The 25,823-nt window shown below is 35.1% G+C and overlaps 1 protein-coding gene across 5 annotated transcripts in view; it reads left to right on the forward strand.

The window, feature by feature from the left end:
* The window catches only part of PTBP2 (polypyrimidine tract binding protein 2), an 83,589-nt gene that overhangs the window by 7,159 nt on the left and 50,607 nt on the right, over positions 1–25,823 (forward strand). For all 5 annotated transcript variants that reach the window (XM_015092131.4, XM_015092132.4, XM_015092133.4 and 2 more), the window contains exon 3: positions 17,270–17,345. In XM_015092131.4, coding sequence (XP_014947617.2) covers positions 17,270–17,345 — 76 coding nt within the window. The remainder of the gene's footprint in view (positions 1–17,269; positions 17,346–25,823) is intronic.

Genomic DNA, 25,823 nt, shown 5'->3' on the forward strand with positions numbered 1-25,823 from the left:
AGCACTCAGCCTTCTTCACAGTCCAACTCTCACATCTGTACATGATTACTGGAAAAGCCATAGCTTTGACTATATGAACCTTTGTTGACAAAGTGATGTCTCTGCTTTTTAATGTGCTGTCTAGTTTTGTCATAGCTTTTCTTCCAAGGAGCGAGTGTCTTTTAATTTCATGGCTGCAGTCATTGTCTGCAGTTATTTTGGAGCCCAGGAAGATAAAATCTGTCACTTGTTTCCACTTTTTCCCCTTCTATTTGCCATTAAGTGGTGCGACCAGATGATATGATCTTAGTTTTTTTTAATTTTGAGTTTCAAGCCAACTTTTTCACCTTCCATTTTCACCCTCATCATGGGGCGTTTATAGTTCCTCTTGGCTCTCTGCGGATAAAGTATTAGAATACTTCTCCCCTTTTGGCCTGTGTACTATTGTTATTATAACATTTTATTTTTACATGTTATAAATTCTATAGTGCATTCTTTAAGTAGCCATTTATCTTTTTAAAAGACTTAAACAACAAGAGAAATAACCTTCTACTTTACATAGTTATGCACGTGCATTGAATACTCAGGGACGATTCTCTGCAGAATTTCCCGAGTTCTCTGTGCAGCTCTCTCTTGAACTCTCCCAAACAAACTTGAACTGCTTTGATCTTGGATTTTTGACTTTTAACGCTCAGGGAATTTTTGAAGTTCAGCCCGGTTTCCTTATTGGAGCTGGGCCTTGACCTGGACTTTCTCAAGCCAGTAAGCTGGGACTATCATGGCCTATCCCATGGTCCATCATTGTCTAATGTCCAGTGGTCTTGAAAAACAGTGTTGTATATATTCTGTGTGACTTTTTTGTTTTCCTAAGTAGGGCAGAGATTGGTGCGTTGTTACACCTTCTTGGCCAGAAGTAGAAGTTCACTTAAAAAATTTACTTAATATGGTCTCTGCAGTTACAGTTTTGTCTTCTTTGTTACATGGGTGCATCACAGTGCAGTTGCTTTACACATCACAGTTTAGTTCCACATCGACTAATATTTTGATTTAATTATTTTTGCAGTTAACAAGTGAGCATATTAAAAGTAAAAATACTGTGTCAAATTAAATTACAGCTGAAGAGTTTATTAAAACCACAGTGCCAAGAGGATTCTTACTCATTTGTTTTCCACAATTGTGTATGAGAGTGCTTGTTTTTCTGCACCCTTACCAATTCTGAGTTTTAAAGAAAATTTAGAATATTAGCTAATTTTAGGGTAAAAAAAAGCTTTGTAATTTATATTTTGAAATAGCTGAGATTTTAAAACTTAGGCTTTCTGTTTCTGTGAACTGCCTCCTTGAATATATGATCTATTTTAATGGTTATCTTGTTTGTCCAACTCTATATAAAAAGATAATTGATTCATATGCATTATAGGTACTTTTTCCTACAGTTTTGTTACTTTTTTGATACAGTTTTGGGCATTTAGATGTTGTTGCCCACCAGGCTCCCTGGTCCATGGGGTTCTCCAGGCAAGAATACTGGAGTGGGTAGTCATTCCCTTCTCTGGGGGATTCTCCCAACCCAGGAATCAAATCCGTGTCTCCTGCATTGCAGGCAGATTCTTTACCATCTGAGCCACCAGGGAAGCCCATTTGAATTATTAAGTAGTATAATTCAGCTTTTTTTTCTGTTTGATACTTAAACATTTTAAACTTGTTTCTTTAGAATTGAGATTACAAACTTTGAATATTAAATGTGATTGTACATAAAAAGTATTTTCCATGAACTAAGTCCTTTATTAACGTTAACCAGTTTATACTACATATAGAATATCCAGTTTTTGTAGCTCTGGGGTATGTTGAAATCTCATTTTTCATTATCCCTATGAATGTTTTCATTGATTTTAGTTCAGTTAGTTCAGTCCCTCAGTTGTGTTTGACTCTTTACGACCCCCACGGACTGCAGCACACCAGGCCTCCCTGTCCATCACCAACTCTTGGAGTTTACTCAAACTCATGTCCATTGAGTTGGTGATTCCATCTAACCATCTCATCCTCTGCCTAGCCCTTCTCCTCCCACCTTCAATCTTTCCCAGCATCAAGGTCTTTTCAGATGAGTCAGCTCTTCTCATCAGGTGGCTATAAAGTATTGGAGTTTCAGCTTTAGCATCAGTCCTTCCAATGAACATCCAGGACTGATCTCCTTTAGGATGGACTGGTTGGATCTCCTTGCAGTCCAAGGGACTCTCAAGACTCTTCTCCACCACCACAGTTCAAAAGTATAAATTCTTCGGCACTTAGCTTTCTTTATAGACCCCTTTTTATTTGGTTAGGTCAGTGAGACTGTGAAACAGAAAGGAAATTGGTAGATTTTAATACAAAGTTCATTGCATTTCTTTAAAAAAAATTTTTAAATTCTTTGTAATTTGTTTCAGAGGTTTATTTCTATACTCTTAACCATTTTGCCTCTGTGAAATTCTTGCAGAATGATGGGCCCAAGTAGTTAGCTTTTTTTAGGTTAAAGTTTGCTAGAATTTTGAAAGCACCAGTTGTAAACTGCTGAATGCAAAGACAGTTTAAGTTGTAATATGGGTATTTTATTCAGCATCATTGGCTTTCCTAGATAATTGCAATAAAATAGTACTAAACATAACCTTTCTAATAGTGGTTGAATATAACTGATTGATGACCAGTATTTTAATCAAAAACTGTTATTCGGGTTTTTAGGTTTTGAGTTTTCTTAAAATGTTACATAATTCTTGCTAGGGTATTTATATTAGAATTTCAAATTAAAGACATTTATAGTGTGTCTACTAAATGACAGCACTATGTTAAAAACTGGTGATTCAGAGACACTAAGAATAGAATATATGTGTCTTGAGAGCAGAGACCTTACTTGTTTTGTTGATTTTCCATCATTGGTGGTACATATTACATAGTACATGCTCAGTATACTTAGTGACTCTTGAAAGGTCTCTGGCTTCAATATGCTCATGATCTCATGAGCTACTTATCAGTGAAAAGGTCAATGCCAATTTTATTGCTTAACCTTCTTCCTTTTCCCTGGAGATCCAAAAGAGCTATATCTTCTAGGATGTCATCTAGTTAAAGACATAAATATACTAATACAAGGTTTACTAAAATGCCCTAAGGCTACAGCAGGGAACATTAATTGGTAGAATCAGAGTAGATTTCATGAAATTAGTGGATTGTGACCAGTGCATGTAAATGTTTGGGAGCAGAACTGAGCAATATATGTTGAGGGAAAGACATGTCTAAAGTTGTGCCAGTAGGCTGGCACGGATTCATAACCATTGAACAATCAGATGAATCATTTGAATTTTACTGCAGCGTTTGTATGTGGGAGGGAGAGGAAATACAGGATGTCAGGTAGGCAGAAAGATTGTACTTCATGTGGTAGGCAGTATTCCATATACCTGTTCAGTTCAGTTCGTTTGCTCAGTCATGTCCGGCTCTTTGCGACCCCATGGACTGCAGCACGCCAGGCTTCCCTGTCCATCGCCAACTCCGGGAGTCTACTCAAACTCATGTCCATTGAGTCAGTGTTGCCATCTCTCCCTCTCCCTCTCCCTCTCCCTCTCCCCCCCAACCCCCCCCCCCCACCCTCTCTAATTTAAAGAAATACAACCACAGTGCACTCCCTCCAAAAGAAAAAAAAAAAAAAAAAGGCAGCAATTGCTTAATGTTCTCAAGTGCCAAATTTGTGTTAAGATTTCTGTCTTGTAAAAGTTGTAGTATGTTTACTGGCTTTAGTTTTAGTGGTACAGAAGGTTCAGAATCAAATGAGATCAACACATTCAGTAAATAAATTTCATTCAATCTGCAAATTATCCTTTTATCCTTGTGAGGCTTTTATAATTACGTTTTATTTTTGAAGAAAACTGGTTGTTGGTCATACAGAGTTATCCATAGTCTGCATCTACTGATTGTATTCTGATGTTACAATTATGTTTTCCATGTGTCAGTTGGTGGATGGATCTAGAGGCCATCAAGTTCTTTTGATTTTTAGTAATATTTTGTAAGTGGTGGAATATTTTTCCATTAATAGATACATGATAGCTGATTTTTTTTTGCATACATCTGTGTGATACTTTTTTCAAGAACATTCATTTAAATAACTTTGTTAAACCTGTTTATGCTCAGCATAGTCTTCTCGATAATTATCTATTCATCAGTATTAAAGGATATATAAAAGTCCAAATAAAATTTTTATAATAAAGATGCAATATTAAAATATAGGTTGGAATTATTGATGATGAAAAAGAAATGTTTTGTCAGTGTAGGTCTTGTCAAATTAAAAACACATGATTTAGAATTAACAGACCAGTTAACATTGAACAAGGTAACCTTTGAGTTTCAGTTTTACAACTTTTAAAATGGGTTTAATGGGACCTATTTCAAAAAGTTGTCTTGATTGGACAATATGTAAAAGAATTAGCACAGAATGGTACATAACTACTCAAATGATGGTGATGCTTTTTATTATAGTTCTTTAATCTGTAAGTGAGCGAGTGAGTGAAGTCTCTCAGTTGTGTCCAACTCTTTGAGACCCCATGGACTGTAGCCTACCAGGCTCCTCCGTCCATGGGATTTTCCAGGCAAGAATACTGGAATGGATTGCCATTTTCTTCTCCAGAAGATCTTCCCGACCTAGGGATTGAACCCATTGTTTCCTGCATTGTAGGCAGACGCTTTACTGTCTGAGCCAGGGGGGAGGTCCTGTAAATCTGTAAATCCTAAGAAGGAGCACTTTACTAGAAGTCAGCTTCAAAGTTTTCATTTATTTTCTTGGAGTTTTATATGTTGATTTAAGGAGCTTTTCCTTTTATTGATTCTTAGCAGTTTTTATGTATTGTGGGCACTAAAGCTTTATTGTACAAGGTACAGATAAACTTCCTGTCTGTAGCTATTTTTTAAAAAATTGATGGTTAGATTTGGAAATACTAACATTAAATTTGTTTTAGCTTTAAGAAATTTGTTTTAAATTGGTCTTTTATATAGTCTTCCAGATTTTATTTTAAACGTTAAAAAATTTTTATTTTCAGTCTACTTGAAATTTAATTTTAGTGTGTTATAATGGTTATATGATTTTTTTTCCCTTATGGCTAACAAATTTGCTACAAACTTGATTGATTCATGTTTTTCCTACTGATCTGCAGTATTAGTTGTTGTGTTTCCATATATGTGAGAAACTTCCCTGGGCTATCTCTTCTGTTTCATTGTTTGTGACTATCCTATTGCTATCAATACATGTCTTAATTTAATGTAACATCATGATAAGTCTTGGAATTTTGGTGAGTAAATTTCACAACTTTTCTTAAAAACTGTCCTTGGCATTTTTTTTCATTTAATATATATATTTATATATATGTGTGTGTATATACAAGATAAGATGGCTGGGTTCCATGAAGACTTTTGATTTTTGATTATAGTTGTACTAAATTTATAAATTAATTGGAGAGCATATTTCTTCTCCAAGATATTTTCTTTATTTGTAAAAGACATACTCAATGCAGAAACTTAAATGCTTTAGGCAAAAAGGAAAATAAGTCACTGGCAATTTTACCAAAGCTAATGCATTGTACTTCCCATCATTTGTCTTACATGTTGCAAGGATTTTAAACAGCCTATCTGTAAGGCATGAGGAAAGAGAGAGCCTTTTTTTGACAAATAGTTTGATTTCTTCCAAAGTTATTTTTCAGATTTATTTCTTTTTAATTGGAGGATAATTGCCTCTCAATATAGTATTGGCTTCTGCATACAACAACATGAATCAGCCATAGGTATACATATGTTCCCTCTCCCTCTTGATCCATGCTCCCACCTCTCATCAAAGTTTACTGATCTATTCAGTTATTCAGTACTTTGCTATTCTCAGAATTTTATAGCATTTTTTAATTCTCCCCTTTTCTATTTTTGTTAAAAGCACATATTCATATTTTATCCTTTATTTTTCTTGTCAGAGGCCTTATTTTTACTGGTTTTTTTCGAAGTACCAGCTTCTGTAATTTTTTTGTTTCATATTTCACTAATTTCTGTTTTTATCTCCTACCCAGCTAGATTTTATTATTTTTTGTCACTTTACATGCTGAACATGTTTATTTTCTTATTTAAAAATGCATTTAAGATTAAGAAAAATCAGTTGATACGTTTGGCAGTAAGCTTTGATTTGTAGAGTTCTCTTTTTCCTTTTTTTTTTTTTTGAGATTGTGATATAATTGACATATAACATTGTATTATTTTCAGGTATACAACATGATTTGATGTATGTATAAATTGTGAAACAATTACCAGAATAAGTTTAGTTAACATCCATTGTCACACATAATTAAATTTTTTTCATTGTGCTGAGAACTTTTAAGATTTACTTTAGGCAACTTTCAAATATTGTTAACTATATTAGCATGTGTTACATGGTCAGGGCTAATTTATGGGCTTCCTTGGTAGCTCAGCTGGTAAACAATCCGCCTGCAATGAGGGAGACCTGGGTTTGTTCCCTTGCTTGGCAAGATCCCCTGGATGAGGGAATAGCTACCCAGTCCAGTATTCTGGCCTGGGAAATTCCATGGACAGAGGGGTCTGGCAGGCTACAGTCCATGGGGTCGCAAAGAGTTGGACACTACTGAGCGACTTCCACTTTCACTTTTTTACTTTATGTCAGAATTCCAAGTTTGTACCTTTTGGCCACCATCTTTACTGCCTCCCCCCACCTCCTACTGCCCCAGACTGTGCTTCTGGAATTCAGTGTTTTGGGTTTTCGTTTTTTAAGAGTTTACAGGTAAATGAGATCATACAGATCATACAGTGTTTGTCTCTCTCTGACTGACCTCACTTAGCCCTATTACCTCATTTGCATGTTGCTGCAAATGGTGAGTTCTTCTGTTTATGGCTGTTAGGAATGTGTAGATTAACCACATTTCCTTCATCCATTGATGGAGACCTAAGTTGTTTCCCTGTCTTGACTGTTGTAGATAGTGCTACAGTGAACATGGGGGTGCTAATGTCTAGATAGTGATTTTATTTCCTTTAGATAAATATCCAGAAATGGGATTACTGGATCATGCAGTTATACTTTGTAAAATTTTTTGAGAAACTTGCGTAGTGTTTTCCTTAGTGGGTACATCAGTTTACATTCCCATCATCATTGTGCAAGTGTTCCATTTCTCCAAATCCCTGCCAATGCTTGTTGCTTCTTTTTGATAGCATCTATCCACCTAACAGGTGTGAGGTGATACTTTATTGTAATTTTGATTGGCATTTCACTGATTCATGATTGAGTACCTTTTCGTGTACCTATTGGTCATTTGTATGTCAGTTTATGTCCTCTGCCCATTCTTTAATCGTACTGTTTATTTTTTCTGAGTTCTATGAGTTGCTTATATATTTTTGATATTAACATTTCATGTATGATATGCACATTTTTCCTTCCATCCCCATCTTGTTGATGGTTTTCTTCACCCTACAGAAGCTAAAGTTTGACATAGTCTAATTACTTTTGCTTTTGTTGCCTTTGCTTTTGGTGTCAAATCCAAAAAGTCACTGCAAAGATTGATTTCAAGGAACTTACTACTTACGTTTTCTTCTGGAAGTTTTATCGTTTCAGCCATTATGTTCAAATTCTTAATATATTTTGAGTTAATTTTTCTGTGTGGTGAAAGATGGTGGTCCAGTTTCTTTCTTCTGCATGAGATTGTCCAGGTTTCTCAGCATCATTTTAGAGAGACTGTTTTTCTCCACTGTGTATGTTGGCTCCTTCTGTTTAAACTGATTGACCATGGATTATTTCTGAACTCTGTACAATTAATCTATAATAGTCTGCTTTTATGCCCATATTATACTATTTTGAGTTACTCTTTATATTATAGTTAAAGACCAAGAGGTTTGCTGCCTCCCCTTTTGTTCTTTCTCAAGATTGCTTTGGTTCCTAAGGATTTTTTGTTGTTTCATACAGACTTTAGGATATTTTCTATTTTATGAAAAATGTCATTGGAATTTTGATGATTGCATTGAATCTGTAGATTGCTCTGAGTAGTATGGGAATTTTAACAGTATACTTCCAGTCCATGAGCATCCATGAGCACAAATGGAAATCTTTCCATTTGCATCTTGTTCAGTTTCTTCCATCAGTGTCTTTTACCTTTTTTACTTTTTCAAGCTTTGTGAAAGCTTCAAAAATGTACAAAAGTGGGGTGAGTGGTATAATAGTACACTTCTTTTGCCTTCCTTTGGAAGAATATTAAATCTTAGCGATAATTTTATGTCAATCCTCTTGAACATATTTTTATAGTTAATAAAATTTTAAAGAATTTTTTTGTTGTATTGAAAAGCAGAGACATTACTTTGCCAACAAAGGTCCGTCTAGTCAAGGCTGTGGTTTTTCCAGTGGTCACGTATGGATGTGAGAGTTGGACTGTGAAGAAAGCTGAGCACAGAAGAATTGATGCTTTTGAACTGTGGTGTTGGAGAAGACTCTTGAGAGTCCCTTGGACTGCAAGGAGATCCAACCAGTCCATTCTGAAGGAGATCAGCCCTGGGATTTCTTTGGAGGGAATGATGCTGAAGCCGAAACTCCAGTACTTTGGCCACCTCATGCGAAGAGTTGACTCATTGGAAAAGACTCTGATGCTGGGAGGGATTGGGGGCAGGAGGAGAAGGGGACGACAGAGGATGAGATGGCTGGATGGCATCACCGACTCGATGGATGTGAGTCTGAGTGAACTCCGGGAGTTGGTGATGGACAGGGAGGCCTGGCGTGCTGTGATTCATGGGGTCGCAAAGAGTCGGATACGACTGAGCGACTGAACTAAGTGTAATTGACATACTATATTATGATTTAGGAGCACAACATAATGATTCAACATATATACACATTACACATTGGTCACTGTAAGTCTAGTAACCATTTGTGACCATATAAAATTATTACAATATTATTATTACATTTCCCATGCTGTGCATACATCCGAGTAACTGACTTATAACTGGAAGTTTGTATCACTTAATTACCTTCACTTATTTTGCCCATCCCACCCACCACTAAAATAATTTTTGTTAACTTCTTTTTGGTTGTGCTGGGTTTTTGTTGCTAACTTAGGCTTTCTCTAGTTGCGGTGTGTGGGCTTCTCATTATGGTGACCTCCCTTGTTGTGGAGCAGGGACTCTATAATGTGGGCTCAGTTGTTCTGGTGCAAAAACTCAGTTGCTCTTCATGTGGGATCTTCCCGGACCAGGGATCAAATCCATGTGCCCTGCATTAGCAGGTGGAGTCTTATCCACTGTACAACTAGGGAAGTCCCTAAAATAATTTCTTAATGCCATGTAATCTCCAACAGTAGTAATCAGAATTTCCTGATCACTTTAAAGAAATCTTGTATATTTTCTTTTTAAATCAGGGATCAAGGAAAGTCAGCTTACTGATTTGGTATTTTTAGGTCTGTATCCCTGCCGGAGGGCATGACAACCCACTCCAGTATTCTTGCTTGGAGAATCCCCATGGACAGAGGAGCCTGGCGGGCTACATACAGTCCATAGGGTGGAAAAGAGTCAGACACAACTGAAGCGACATAGCGTGCATATAAGCAAGTCTATTAATAGGACAGTTGTGTTTGTTTGTTTGTTTGTTTTTTTCTCCCTTCCCCTTTCTTGATTTTCTATTAGAGAAACTGGGTCATCTATTCCATATAATTATTTGAAAATTATGCTTTTTTGACTTTACCTCTATGTTGTCATTTTTTCTGTTTCTCATATCCTTTATCTCTTGTGTACTTGTAGTTAGGTAATAAGACTTGATCAGATTCAGGTTTAATTTTCAGCAAGAATACTTTGTAAATGTACTGTATAGTTTCTAATGTATCACCCTAGAAGGAACATGTCTAGTTATCTTTTTGTGATGTTGACATTTGCCAGTAGGTTCAGGTGTTTTCTGCTTGATGCATCCAGTATAGTGTGCTCCATCATCTTTCTGTACTAGTGAGTTTTAGTAGCTAATAATTGCATAATTCCACTGGGTATTGCAAAAGTGGTGATACTCTTTTCCTGCATATGTTACTTAGTATTTTTCTATTCAGAAGAACTTTGCCTCTCAAATATTTGGTTATACGAAAACACCTTTATTAAAAGAAAAACAGACATTTTTGCTAAAAATTTTCCTTATGAGCTGCTAACTCTAGCCTAAACTCCAGTGTAACGTGAATTTTTTATTGTTGATCAAAGTGTTATTGTGAAAGCAAAGATTTTTACATTTAGTCTTACTACAGTGATCATTTCTTTAAAAATGTTTAAATTTTCTCATCTTGGGCCATCAGTGGCTCATAATATCACTAATTTTGCTACTTACCTAAAGTATTATTTTTTTCTCCAAAATTTTAGTTAGGTGGAAATCACGGGTCCTTTAGTGGGACCTGGTCCTTAGAGACAATAATAATACGGATGCAAAGGTGCCAATGTCTTTTAGGTTTGTTACTGTTTCCAAATTTTTTCACTTGACAGAGCTAATAAAATAAGATATATATTTGTGTTCCTTTCCAATTCGTAAATAATTTTACTATTTTTCCCTTTCCAATTTTTTTGTTGGTATCTCTTGTAGGTTGAAAATGCTTGCTAATGTTAACATAATTGCATATATATTTCTTTAAAAAGCAACATCAGTGTTAACATTGTAGTATATTTTTTGCAATGTAATATAATTTTAAGATTTGTTTTGCAATTATTTTTGTTCTCAGTGTATTTCATGAAAAATGTATAGTATTGGGTTTGCCAACAGGTTTGTTTGTTTTTCCATAAGATGACTCTAGTATTGCTTAGTTATCTTCGTATTAACTTCAGTCGAAACAATTTTGTTAGTTTTTTTTAACTTTATTCACTTGAAACAATTTTGTTAGATCGTACTGTGACAGCTATCATATCAGCATGCATTTAAAAAACTTATTAAAATTGGTGAATTTTTGTGCAGCCATTTTACAATTGAGGATGGAGGGGAAAGCAACATTTTCAGCATATTTATTATTTCAAGAAAGGTAAAGTGCAACTGAAACACAAAAAAGGACTTGTGTAGTATATGGAGAAGGTGCTGTGACTGGTCAAACGCGTCAGAAGTGGTTAATCGAAGTTTTCATGCTGGAGATTTTTTGCTGGATGATTCTTCAAGGTTGGGTAGACCAGTTGAAGTCCATAGTGATCAAATTGAGACATTCATTGAGAACAGTTGATGCTACACTATGTGGGAGATAGCTGACATACTCAAAATAGTCACATCAAGCCTTGAAAATCGTTGGCACAAGCTTGGTTATATTAATTGTTTTGATGTCTGGGTTCCACATAAGTGAAAAAAACCTTCTCAATGCTGTTCTCTACTTGAACATAGCAAAAACGTTCTGTTTTTAAAACAAACTGTGACAAGCAGTGAAAAGTGGATATTGTACAATCAGGTGGAATGGAAGAGATTGTGGGACAAGAGAGTTGAAGTACCACCAGCCAAACACCAGTCTTCATCCAAAGAAAGTGGTGATGTGTATATGGTGGGGTTGGAAAGCAGTTCTCTAATAAGAGCTCCCTCTGGGGAACCAAGTGATTAATTGTAATAAATATTGTTACCAATTAGACCAACTGAAAGCAGCACCCAATAAAAAGTGTATGGATTTATTCAACAGAAAATGTATAATCTTCTATCAGGATAATGCAATACCGCATGTTTATTTGATGACCAGGCCAAAAAAAAAACTATTAGAACTTATCTGGGAAGTTCTGATTCATCAGCTGTATTCACCAGATATTGCACCTTTGCGTTTCCATTTAGTTTGGTCTTCACAATATTCACTTAATGGAAAAGATTTCAATTCCCTAGAAGACTGTATAAAGCACCCGAAATAGTTCTTTACTCAAAAAAAGTTTTTAGATGATAGAATTATGAAGTTATACCTGAAAAATGGCAGAAAGTAGTGGAACAAAATAGTGAATGTGTTGTTCAGTAAAGTTCTTGGTAAAAATGAAAAACATGTCTTTTATTTTTATTTAAAAACAAATTTTTTGGTTAGCCCAATTCAATTACAGGATCTTAAAGTTTATTGAGATAATTTTGTGTGTGGTTCTCCCATCACCCTAATAGTTAGATTTGTTTGTTACATTTTGATTTTCATTTTTAGGGAATAGTTTTTCACTTTGAATAAATTTTCCAAAGTTGCAAAACAAGGTACATTCGTAGATGTCTTCTGCTCCTGTTCATTCTACTTTGCTTATTCTATCCCCTTAGAAAGGGTTTCTACTTTCATTAATTTTTGGTTTATTCTTTTATTTAATAGAAGCAAATGTGAGTTTTTTCTGCATGCTCCCTCCTAGCATCTTAGAGAAAAGATAGCACAGAATACACAGGGTTTAATATCTTTGACTTTTTAACGTAATGATAAACATGCCCTGGAAGGTAAATATGCCCTGGAAATCACTCAGTGGCTAAATATGGAAAATTATCTCATTTCTTTATACTGCTGGTTAGAAATGCAGGTTCCTCAGTTCTCCATAGCCTGCCCAGCATATTGAAATGCTTGGGATTTTGCCAGTCTGAGAAGTGAGATGGCATATAAGTCTAGTATTGATTTTTCTTTCTTTCTTTTTTTTTTTTTTTTTACTGTGAGTAAGATTAAGGGTAATTTTCATTTCATGTACTGAAAACTAATCTCTTGCTACTTATTTTATGAGTAACTTGTCTTTTAAAGTTTCTTATTACTCTGTGAAGTTTAGAGTCATTTTTTGGCTCAAATTTTTAGAAACTGTTTCAAAATCTTATCTGAATAAACTACAACAATTAGATTTTGTTCTGTTTTTCTTTTCTCTTATTTTCATTAAAAATCATGTTTGATCAAATATTACAATCTGTACAATTTCTTATTTTTGAAACTTATTGAGGTATTCATTACATAGTATGTAATCCACTTTTGTGACTTACACTCATAGATAAAAAGATATTTTCTTCTGAAAAATTTTAAAGTCTTATCTATTCTGTTTGTCTCTAATTCATCAAAAAAAAAGTTACTACACTATATTAGGTGGGGATCCAATTTTATTTCTTTTTGGTCATATAGAGCTAGCTAATTGAAATATGCAGTGTCTTTTTTTAATTTTTCACATTACAGGGGTATGTATATGTTAGTACTGTGCTGCTGCTAAGTCGCTTCAGTCGTGTCCGACTCTGTGTGACCCCATAGACGGCAGCCCACCAGGCTCCCCCGTCCCTGGCATTCTCCAGGCAAGAACACTGGAGTGGGTTGCCATTTCCTTCTCCAGTGCATAAACGTGAAAAGTGAAAGAGAAGTCGCTCAGTCGTGTCCGACCCTTAGCAACCCCATGGACTGCAGCCTACCAGGCTCCCCCATCCGTGGGATTTTCCAGGCAAGAGTGCTGGAGTGGGGTGCCAACAAAATGCAAATGCAGAATATAGTGGCATAAATAGCCTAGAAGTTTATTTTTCTTAAAAGTCCTGCAACTGTAAGAAAATGGTATCATTATGCTCCATGAGGTTATTCACTGAGCTAAGTTGTTTTCATCTGGTTGCTTCAGTTTTTTCCCTGAGCTTTTATTCTTATGTGCATGGATTAATGAGGTATAATTAGCTATCTTTTTTTGTTTTGTCTCTTTTGTTGTTTTCAAAAAACCAAAAGCTTGATTTTATTGATCCTTTTTGGTGTGTCATTGTTAAATTTATTTTGTATTTTTATTGATTGTGTGAGTTTGTGCTCTCATGGTGTTTAGCAAGTAGATTCCTCTCTCCATGGAATCTTCCAAGTGAGAAATACTGGAGTAGGTTGTCATTTCCTTCTCCAGGAGATCTTCCCAACCCAGGGATTGAACCTGCATCTCTTACATCTCCTGTATTGGCAGGTGGATTCTTTACCACTTGCATCACCTGCGAAGTCCATATTCATGTATAGAAATACTCGGTATAGTCAGGATGTCAGTTCTTCCCAAAATGATCTATAGAGTCAATCCCAGTCAAAATTTCTGCAAGTTGTTATATGGGTATCAGCAAATTGATTGTGAAGTTTATATGGAGAAGCAAAAACCCCAGAATAGCCAACACAGTATTGAAGGAGAATAACAAAGTTGGAGGACTGATACTACTCAACTTCAAGATTTAATATGAAGCTACAGTGATCAAGAGAGCTTCCCTGGTGGCTCAGATGGTAAAGCATCTGCCTGCAGTGCGGGAGACCCGGGTTCGATCCCTGGGTTGGGAAGATCTCCTGGAGAAGGAAATGGCAACCCACTCCAGTATTCTTGCCTGGAGAATCCCACGGATGGAGAAGCATGGTAGGCTAGTCCATGGGGTCGCAAAGAGTCGGACACAACTGAGTGACTTCACTTCACTTCACTTCACTTCACAGTGATCAAGGCAGCCTTGTTTTTGTGAAAGAATAGACAAATTGATCAGTGAAACAGAATAGAGAGCCCAGCATAGAGCCCCCTATAAATATAGTCAAACCTGTTTTTGACAAAGAGGCAAAGGCAAAACAGTGGAGCAAAGATAAGTCTTTCTGACAAGTGCTAGTGAAACAACTGAAATCCATGTGCAAAAGAATGAATTGAGACAGACGTTAAACTTTTCACAAAAATTAACTCAAGGTGAATCATAGACCTAAATGTAAAATGCTAAACTATAAAACTCTTAGAAAATAATGTGGGAGAAAAATCTCGATAACTTAGGTATAAAGGTATCTCTTCAGGTACAACACCAAAGACATAACCTAAGAAAAACATAATTGATTAGCTGGACTTGATTAAAATCAGTAATTTTTTCTCTGTGAAAGATAACTAGAAGACAAGCCACAGACTTGAAGAAAATACTTGCAAATAATACACGGGGCAAAGGGCTATTATCTAAAATACCCAGAACTTTCAAACTCAGCAGTAAGAAAGCAACCTGATTAGAAAGTGGACCAAACACCTCACCAAAGAAGATATACAGATGGCAGATACACATATGAAAAGATGCTCCGCATCATATGTCATTAAGTAAATGCAAACGGAAGCAACAGTGAGGTACTGCTGCACTATCAGAATAGCCAAAATCTGAAACCCTGGCACCCATAAAGGCCGGGGAGGATATGGAGTGTCAGGAAATCTCATAGCTTCCTGTTGGGAATGCAGAATTATATAGCCACTTTGGAAAACAAATAAGCTGTTTTTACAAAGCTGAACATACTTGTGCTATATGATCCAGCAACTCCTTGATTTTTATTCAGAGATGTTGAAAAGTTACATATACAGAGAAACCTGCACATGGATCTTAACAGCAGCTTTATTCATAATTGCCAAAACATGAAGTCAGTCAAGATGTCTTTCAGTAGGTGAATGGATTAGTAAACTGTGGTACATAACAATGTAGTATTTATCAGCAGTAAAACAAAATGAATTTTCAAGCGATGAAAAGACATGGGGGATTCCTGATAGCATAACGCAGATTACTAAATGGAAGAAGCCAATTGAGAATGTTTCATACTGTAAGATTCCACCTGTATTCTGAAACAGGCAAAACTATGGAGACAACAAAATTAAGGGGTTGGAAGGAGTCTGGATGAATAATAGCCAGAACACAGAGGATGTTGGGAGTAGTGAAAATAATGTTTAAAAAAAAAAGTTAAAAGATGGATATATGTCACTACACATTTGTCCAAACACATTGAATGTACAGTATTAAACCTTAATTTATTAAACTGGACTTTGGGTAGATATGATACATTAATCTTTGGTAATAAATGTACCAGTCTGGTGGAGGATGCTGATAATGGAGGACGCTGTGCGTGTGTAGTGGCAGGGTGTATATGAGAAATCTGTCCCTTCTTCCCAATTTTATTCTAAATCTAACAGTGTTCTAAAAAAACTAAAAAGAAAACAAACTAGGAAACATTTTTGTTGTTGATAGTTAACCAGTAATGTTTATTAGCAGTTCTTAAACTTTAGCATTCAATAGAAGCACCTGGAGGGCTTGTTAATGAACTCAGGTTGTTGGATCCTGTCTCCATTGTTTTCTTCAGTAGGTCTAGGATGGATCTGAGAACATAGTTCACTAAGGAAATTTCCAGGTTTTTAATGTTGCTCTAGGGACCACAATTTAAAGATCTCTTAAGTAGCTAATTCTGTATGGCATGTCCTTATAAAACATTGCCGTGCTGTATCTTCCATACCTTGACTAAAAAATTAAAGATGATGTAAATGTGGCATTAATGTGACTTCATACTGTGTTTTTATTTTTCTTCTTGTATTTCTCTGAGCTTGATGTTAATAAAAAGTTCCCTTTTAAAACAATGAGGACAATGACATATGAATATTTATCACTTTTATATTTGTTGTGATACAGTTTATTAAAGAATGAGTTTAACACAGATTAGCATGAAGCTTATGGTTAATTAGAATTGTTTTGGACTTTCTGAAATGCTCTGATAAATTATCTTTGTATATTTTTTTTCCATTTTGGTGGTTGCATTCAGCTTTGTACTGTTTGTCTAAATCAGCTAGTATTGATTTAGTTATTTTAAATATTGATTACCAATGTATGTAAGTATAGACATACTTCAGATAGGCAAAACAGTTGATTAGCTATTTTAAAATTAGTGTGCTCATATGTACTTTTGTAAGTATGCACATCTTAAAAGCAGCTGAAACGACATTGCTTGGTTTGAACAAACTGTAGTTCTAAGAACATATGAACATAATGATTCATATGATTTTTCTTTAAAGGATTTGAAGACATGATTGTCTCTTCTTATATTGGCAGAAAGAAATTTCTCATTCCATAGATTTTGCCTTTACTTACAGTGTTCTACCCATTGAAACATATACCTGTGTAATTTCAATGATTGTGAAGATGAGTTGTCCAGATCATTAGTGTGCAGTTCTCATTTTCTAAAGACCTGAGTTATCTGGATGAGTAAAGGATATGAGGTTGGAGGATTCGGAGTGTCTATGAGAAAGTTCAACTGCTTTGGTATTTGCTTATTAAAAAAATGATGTAGTTTTCCAAAGCTTTTGATTATGAAACCTAGTCATTTTTCCTATTTATTGCCTTTTGGACTCGGGTGAATGGAAGGAAGGACCTACTGTTGGCTTTGTGAGAAAGGAACTTACGAATAGGAGAGTGGAGTTAACTTATTATTTCAGGAATTAAATTTTTTTTATTCCCAGTAGTGTAACACCTGACATTTTTCAGTGACAGTATTTGAAAAGTTACAGAGAAGTGACTTTCAGATTAACATTTTTAAATTTAAAGGGGTCTTATGCCAATTTGTTCTTGTTTTTATAGAGAGGATCTGACGAACTACTCTCAGGCAGTGTTCTCAGTAGTCCAAACTCTAACATGACCAGCATGGTGGTTACAGGTAAGTGTTACTCTCCTAGGTCTCATTATTTGCCATTTTGCAGGGCAGAATGTTACAAGTTTGGTGTGCTTTACCAGAATAGCCTTCATTTTTAAATGCTTTGTGTTGAAACATTTTAGAGGAAATTTTGCTACAGTATATATGTATCAAGTGGAAAAAAAAAACCTGAAGTGGGTGTCTTGTGGTCAAGTAATTAATTCTGATAGATTTTTTTTTTTAATGACAAATGTAACTTTTTTTTCCTTTCATTTACAAGTTTCCTCACTCGCACTTCTTTTGTACTTTCGTGTGTTTAACTTTCATGTTTGTATGTCATAAAATATTTTTACGGTATTTCTTCTCAGTCCCACAAATCCTACAGCCCCAAATACAAGATTCAGTTGCATAGTTGTCTTTTTTATGTGGTTTCAATATGTTTCTTTGCTGTAACAGTATTTTAATTTTTTGAATTGATTTCCTTTATTTACTTGAAAACATAAGATTTGTTTAATCTTCACAGGGTATTTAAACTTTATATATTTGAAATAACTGGCTGTTTGTATTGTCTGTCTGTAAATATGTGGACCAATATTTAGACTTTAGATTTTTGGCCAGTGGACCAAATTTGAATCTGATGATGAATGAGTTAGTTTGCTTTATAACTGTAAATTTTATGTTACTTACCTTAACCAAGGTTTCTTTTTACTAAACTCTTTCCTGAATTACTTGTTTGAGGAATCAATTACATTGGGCAATATAAAGATTGTGAAAGAAGGAAAGCATTTTCGTTTTCTTTAGATAACCACGCCCATGTATATGTACGCCTCAGTGCACACATACAGACCCTGCAAGTTAAATAAAAATAATGAGGTATTCTCCAAATATAGTTATAATAATGATAAGATAAATTCTTCTTCGTATTGTCATTACTGAGTTTTCCATGTCACAATTACAAAGCAAAATTACTAGGCCATGATTTTGAAAGTCAGGGTACCATGTGCAAATAATTGAACGAACAAGCTCAGATGTCTGTGTCTCTCTGTCAGTTTCATTTTTTTAAAACTACATTTAATGATTGATAATTGAAATGAAATGGCAACCCACTCCAGTACTGTTGCCTGGAGAATCCGATGGACAGAGGAGCTTGGTGGGCTACAGTCCACGGGGTCGCAAAGAGTCGGACATGACTGAGTGACTTCACCTCACCTCAATGGAAATGTTTTAAAAACTGATTTGTAGGGCTGTGACAGACTATTGGTAGCAGCCTTTCCTTCTTTGCATCTTCCCTCAAAATGAAAAACTATAAAATAGAGTAAAATATGTAGGACAGCTGTTGTCTGGAATTGATGAGTAAATAGTATAAGATGGTGATTCTTGAGATAAAGGAAACACGTGAAATTAATCTCATAGTTTGGCTTTTCTACTTTGAGGTACCCTACTGTTGTAGCACATGGAGGTAGAACCCAAGCAGAGCATGAAGGTTTCACTGTGCTGAAGAGAGTAAGATTGGTATTCAGAGCTTCTGAGACATTTGGAATTTACAGAGGAGGATCCTGAAAAAGGAACTCGTCCAAGGGTTTGGGCATAGGTCAGAGGGCAGAATTTGGTGTAGGGATTCTTAAATCAGAATTTTGAATAATGACTGGACTGCATATGTGCAGGTTAACACACTCATGGTCTGTCAGGAATGACCTACTGTGGGGCTGAGAGTTAGAATGGTGATTCCATAGATTGTACAGTGCTCTGAGACATTGGAGTTCTGGGAAGTTAGAGTGCGTACGTCTTGTGGATTACCTCAAACATTCTGTTTAGGCTGCAGAATGCTCAGGCTTTCAGAGAAAGGATCATACACTAATACTAATAGTAAGTGACTGTGATAGTCCAGTCTGACAAGACGTGAAGAATTCACCAGTAATTTAATTGCCTGCCTAAATAGTATCCCCTATGGGAGACAACATGATTCAGTCTTCCGACAATTATCTACAGTATCCTACCTACATCAGATGTTACAATCATGTAAAGAAGCATTCAATAAGAATAGACCTCAAAATGACCTAAATATTGGAGTTTGAAGACAGAGACTATAAGTATTTTTAAAGCTGTAAAAGAAAATAATGAAAGAATGAACATGGAAGATGTGTTGAGAAAGCTATAAAGAAAGCATATAGAAATGCTGTAACTGAAAAATACAGTATTCACACTGTATTTGGAATGGAAAAATTCACTGAGATGAACAGAAGTTTGGAGACAACTGAAGAAAGGTTAGTGAACTTGAGTACAGATTGATAGAAATTATTCAGTTTCCAGAGAGAATGAAAGTATGTCTTTGGATGATCAGGCAGCCTAACGTATGTATCCTTGGAGTTTTCAGAAAGGGAGTAAAGAGAATGTTGCGAAATATGTATGTAATTGAAGCAGTAATAACTGAAAATGTCTAAAATCTGAAGAAAAATGCCAGGTAAGATAAGAAAAAAGAAACATTTTGTTGTTCAGTCACTAAGTCATGTCAGCCTCTTTGCGACCCCATGGACTGCATTACTCCAGGCATCCCTGTCCTTCACCATCTCCCAGAGTTTGCTCAAACTCATCTCCATTGAGTTGGTGATGCCGTCCAACTGTCTCATTCTCTGTCGCCCCCTTCTTCTGCCCCCAATCTTTCCCAGCATCAGAATCTTTTCCAATCAGTAGATTCTAGACATCAGGTGACCAGCATATTGGAGCTTCAACAAAGATGGATAGTTAAAAGCTAGTAGAAATTCAGAGGACTGACTCCTGTTTTCAAGTTATTGTAAACCCTAACATAATCAAAACAATATCATATTAAGGTAAAGGTACATAGATGAGTAGAACAGAATAGAGAGTCCAAGAAAAAAGCCACACAATTATGGACAGCTGGTTTTTGACAAAGGTACAAAGGCAACTCAGTAGAGGGGAAAAAATAGATTTTTCAGCAGAGAGTTGTGTAACAATAGGATATCCATATGCTGCCAACAACAGGAGCAGCAAACTTCTTGGATCTACGTTTGGTTGTTTAGTTGTTAATTTGACTCCAAAAACATGGTCTATGAGAGAACAAATGGGATTTGATCAGTTTTAAAAACTTAACGTTATTCAAAATACAGTTAAGAGAATGAAAAGACAAGCCATAGAGTGGCAGACATCTTGACAAAGCATGCAGTTGATAAAGGATTTTTATCCAGAATAAAAATTAAAGCTAAAGTGAGACAACATTGCCTATCTCTACAACAGCTAATATTTAAAAGAGTGACCATAGTAAGTGTTGGAAAGGATATGAGGGTACTGTAACACTCATATACTGTTGTTGGGGATGTAAAATTTAGGACTGTTTTGGAAAACAATTTGGCAGTTTCTTAAAAACGTTAAACATTTACTGTATGATCCAACTTTTGTTTCTTAGGTACTTAACCCAAGAAAAATGATAGCATATACTCATCACTCATGTAAATGTTTATAGTAGCTTTATTTGTAATATCTAAAGCCTAGAACAATCCAAGGGTCCATCAATGATGAATGGATAAATAAATGACTCTTTTGGCATTGAGTTTCATACATACAGTGAAATGCTGCTCAGCCATGTAGAGTGACCTATTGTTCTATGAGCTTCCCTGGTGGCTCAGTGGTAAAGAACCCGCCTGCCAATACAGGAGGTGTGCGTTCTGTTCCTGGCTTGAGAAGATCCCCTGGAGAATGAAGTGGTGACCTACTCCAGTATTCTTGCTTGGGAAATCCCATGGACAGAGGAGTCTGATGGGCTACAGTCTTCGGTGTTGCAAGAGAGTCAGACCCAACTTAGCAAGTAAACAACAACAAAGCAAAGGGCATGGTGGGCGGGGTCTGTAAAGGACATAAGGAATTTAGAGATGATGGATATATATATTCTTTTATGCTGAAGGTTTCATAGATGTAAACATATGTCAAAACTAGTCAGATGATTGTAGCTTTATATGAAGCTTATTTTATGTGAATCATACCTCAGAAACACTGTTTAAAATGAAAAACTCATAGAGGAATTAAAATGGAATACTGTCAAATATTGCAAGAGAAGAACAACAGAACACTGGACAGTTAGAAAATTAATGGCTAGATATTAAACCCAGTCATAAATCTCTAAATGTAAATTGGCTAAACTAACATAGTCTCGTAGTAACCATTGGTTATATAAGGCTGTAGAGCACGCAGAATGTGACTGCTCTTAATTGATAAGTGAATGGGTGTGTGCTTCAGACTTAGTACTGAAAAAATAAGAGTGTAAAACATCTCAAAAAATTGTAAAAGTACTGAGTATATGTTGATGTGGTGGCTCAGATTATAAAGAATCTGCCTGCAATGCAAAAGACCCAGGTTCGATCCCTGGGTCGGCAAGATCCCCTGGAGAAGGAAATGGCAAACCAATCCAGTGTTCTTGCCTGGAGAATTCCATGGACAGAGGAGAGAAGCCTGGTGGGCTATATAGTCCATGGGGTTGCAAAGAGTCAAACATGACTAAGTGATTAACACTTCACTTTCATAGTAATATTTCAGATATATTGGGTTAAAATATATATTAAAGTTAATTTCACTTTCTTTAACTTCTCATTATGGTTACTAGAAACTTCAAAGTATGTGACTTGTATATTTCTTTTGGATATTAGTGGTCTAAGAAGTTCAATTAAAAGACGAAGTCATACTGGATTAAAAAGTACTAGCTAACTACACTGTCTACTGCTGAAGTCAGGTTAAAGTACAGAGACACAGGTTGGAAATGCAAATAGTAAACAGAGGAACGTTTGTGTAATTGTATTGACATCAGATGACTTAGAATTCAAGACAAGGAGTATCAGTTGTATTGATGTAAAAAGACATATTTCTTAGTGTCAAAAGGGTCAATATATTGGAAAACTTTAAGTTCCTTAATCTGTATATCAGTAATAACAGTTTCAAAGTACATTTTAAAAATGACAAAAAGCAGAGAAATCTACAATTTTAAATTTAAAACTGGGCATTTTAATATTGTTCATAGTAATCCATAAGACAAATCAATCTTAAAAAATACATAGAAGATTTGAACAATGCTGTCGGCTCAGCTTAACTTACATTAATAAAACATGCAGTAACTGCAGAATAACTTTTTAAGCCAATATAGGATATTCAACATAATTTTAAAATAACTTACAGTAATTTTCAGTAACTTTACAGTAACTTTAACTTACAGTAAATTTCAAATGATAGAAAGTTGTATCTGATTATCCTGGGATTTAACTAGAAATAAAAAACAGTAAGAAATCTATAAATATTTAGAAATTTCCATAATTCTGTACAGCACATGAATCATAGGATATTTCTGATTGAGTAAAAATGAACACACAACAACATTGTATTTTCTTGGAATATAGAAGAAAATAGAGAAATATTCCCCACACCACCTCCAAGAAGTGCCTGGGGGAAAATAGTTTTGTACCTATATTAGATACTTATCTCTTACCTACCTTTGTTGGCTCTATATTAAAAAAATAATGGTTTAAAATTCCTTTTGAGAAAGAAAAAACATAAATTACTGGTAGCGGTAGTGGAAGTGGAGGTATTACTATAGACCCTATACAGTGATCTGTAGATCCTTGTTACAGGATAATAAGACAGTATTACAGGCATCAGTAATGCCAATAAATTCAACAAATGAAATAGAGAATTTCCTTTATAAATCTAGTTTAAAGAACTGATATTTTAGATTACCTCTCTATATATTAATAGATAGTATTATAGGCATCAGTAATGCCAATAAATTCAACAAATGAACTAGACAGATTCCCTTACAAATCTAGTTTAAAAAACTGATATAATAGATTACCTGTTATATATTATTATAGATATAGGTTATCTTTATATCTATTATCAAAATTGAATTTTTAATTAAAGTGTTAGTCACTCAGTCGTCTCTGAGTCTTTGCTTTGTGACCCTGTGGACTATAGCCTGCCAGGCTCCTCTGTCCTTGGATTCTCCAGGCAAGAGTACTGGAGTGGGTAGCTATTCCCTTCTCCATGGGATCTTCCCAGCCCAGGGATCAAACCTGGGTTCCCTGCATTGAAGGCAGATTCTTTACTGTCTGAGCCACCCCGGAAGCCCTGAGCTATTCTTCACAAAGATTACTCAGGCATAGGTGATTTCACTGGTCAGTGGTTTTCTCTTGAAGGTGATTTTACTTGGGTATCGGTGGTTTCACTGTTGAATTGTATGAAATGTCAAAGAAAAATAATAGCCATCTTTTAACCTTTTAGACAAAGAGAAGAATGCTCCTTAATTCACTTTATGAAGCTACTGAAATAAAAATCTAACAAAGATAATATAAGAAATACAGATTTCACACTAATACTTTTATTTACATAAATGTGGACATTCTTCACAAGATATTAGCAAATCACATTCAGCAGTATGTAAAAGATAATTCACGATGACTAATTGAGATTTACCCCTTGATTGTATGGTTTACCAGTGGCAAATGAACTCTACATAATCACAGTAATAGAATAACAGAGGGAAAAAAATCATCAGGTTAATAGAAGCAGAAAAAGCATTTGACAAAAAATACAGCATTTGCTCATGATAAAAAGTTCTCAGAAAGCTAACAGAAAAGGGAACTTCTACAAGATACACAGAGGGATCTACTGAGAACCTACAACAAATTTCATTCATGATAATGGAAGACTGAATATTTTCTTCTTAAAATTAGGAATGAAGTAAGGATGTGTCTTCCCAGACTATTTCTAGCTTTTACTTTCTTTAAGGCAAGTAAAATAAATAAAAAGCATAAAGTTTAGTAGGGAAGAAGTAAAACTGTCTTATTCATAGTCAACATGATTTTTAAAATAGAAAGTTCAAAGGAATCCAGGTGATTTTTTAGAACAGATACAGGATACAATTCAACATACAGAGATAGTTTTTTTGTGATAGTCTTAGCAAATTTTTGGAAAATGAACGTTTTAAAAGTCCATTTACAGAAACTTTAGAAAGAAAAAATATCAAAGAAGAAATTTAACAAAAAGTTGCATGTGTTATACTAAGGAGACTGAACTTTTTTAGAAAAGATTTGCACTTCAGTAAGGATGTTCTGTTTGGGTGGTTTTTTTTTTGTTTTGTTTTTGTTTTTTTTTAGGAGGCAGAGGCAAATTGGAGATATCAAGGTCCTTAATTTTAGAGTCTGAGAAGTAGAATATGGAGAAAATGATGTATCAAGAAATTAGAAGAATTTCTGAGTTGGGAAGTAGACTTTGATAGAAGTATTAAGAGTTTTGGCCTGGAATCACTGGGTAATGGATAGTACAGTAGTTCCATTAACAAAAGGAACAAAGTAGAGAAAGTGATTTGATTTTGTTGAAAAGAAAGAACAATCTGTTAATTGTCTTTCTTTTTTTAAAGTATATTTAGAATAACAGTATAACTAAAGAGTGAATCAAGTCTTTTTGTCATGATGGAATAAAGTTTCTTAAAGTCTGTTTTAACATAAGAAATTTATATGCATTCAGTTTATTTTACCTTTTCTGAACAGAGGACACATTGAGTTTTAAATTTTTGTGTTTTTCCTAACATAGATGAGGGTAGGGTCTATGTATATGCAGACAGATGCCAATTTGAATCATTAAGACCTTTGAAAACCAGTAGCTGTATTTAGCTAGAAAAATATACAGTTGTCATCCAAATGTCTCAAAAACAGACTTTACAGACAAATATTACTAGGACATTTTTATCATTGTCAGATGCAAAATAGTATTTCATTTTTATGTTTCAGCTTTTTCCATGTCTGTTCTGATTGACTTTACTATATAGAATTCTTGTTTCCAGTAGCATGTCTCAGCAGCCTTTGCCTGTCTAGACTGTGTTCCTCTACAGCTATATTTCTGTCAAAGAAAAAAAGAATTTTAGAAGTGGGGGAAGTTAATGTTATTAGAAACTTAGTCTTGGGGAAATAATCATACTCAAAACTATTTTGTGTTAAACTAGTTCCTTTAGAAGTTAAACATTTCAAAGACACAGCTCTAATGGATTGGAATTGGATTTTATTGGAAGGAATGTGTAATTATTTGAAAGTGGGGAGGAGGCTTGACAGTGGTAAGATAGGGTCTGTCTTGAGTCCATTTTATATAGGTATGGAAATGAGATACCTTTTTAAGTTAGGTGTGTTTCCGCCAGTATAGTATCAGGATTTATTATTTCTGAAAGTATGACTTTTTGTTTCATTACATTATGTGAATCATTTTACAGATTCTGTTACATGTTACTCAGAACTGTTTGAGATGTGTCTATTTTAACTTCTATATACAGACGTTTTTGATACGATGTCATTTTATTTTATTGTAATGTTTTGAAAATATTCCAGCACATTGTTTTGGTTTGAATCTCTATGAGGGTCCTAACACCATGTCCTCCTGCATAGAGGTGATGAGAGCCTTCCTCTGATATAGTCTGCATGCTTAGTCGGTCAGTCATCAGTCATGTCTGACTATTTG

Source organism: Ovis aries, chromosome 1 (assembly GCF_016772045.2).
Source record: "Ovis aries strain OAR_USU_Benz2616 breed Rambouillet chromosome 1, ARS-UI_Ramb_v3.0, whole genome shotgun sequence".
In the NCBI taxonomy this organism is placed as follows: domain Eukaryota; kingdom Metazoa; phylum Chordata; class Mammalia; order Artiodactyla; family Bovidae; genus Ovis; species Ovis aries.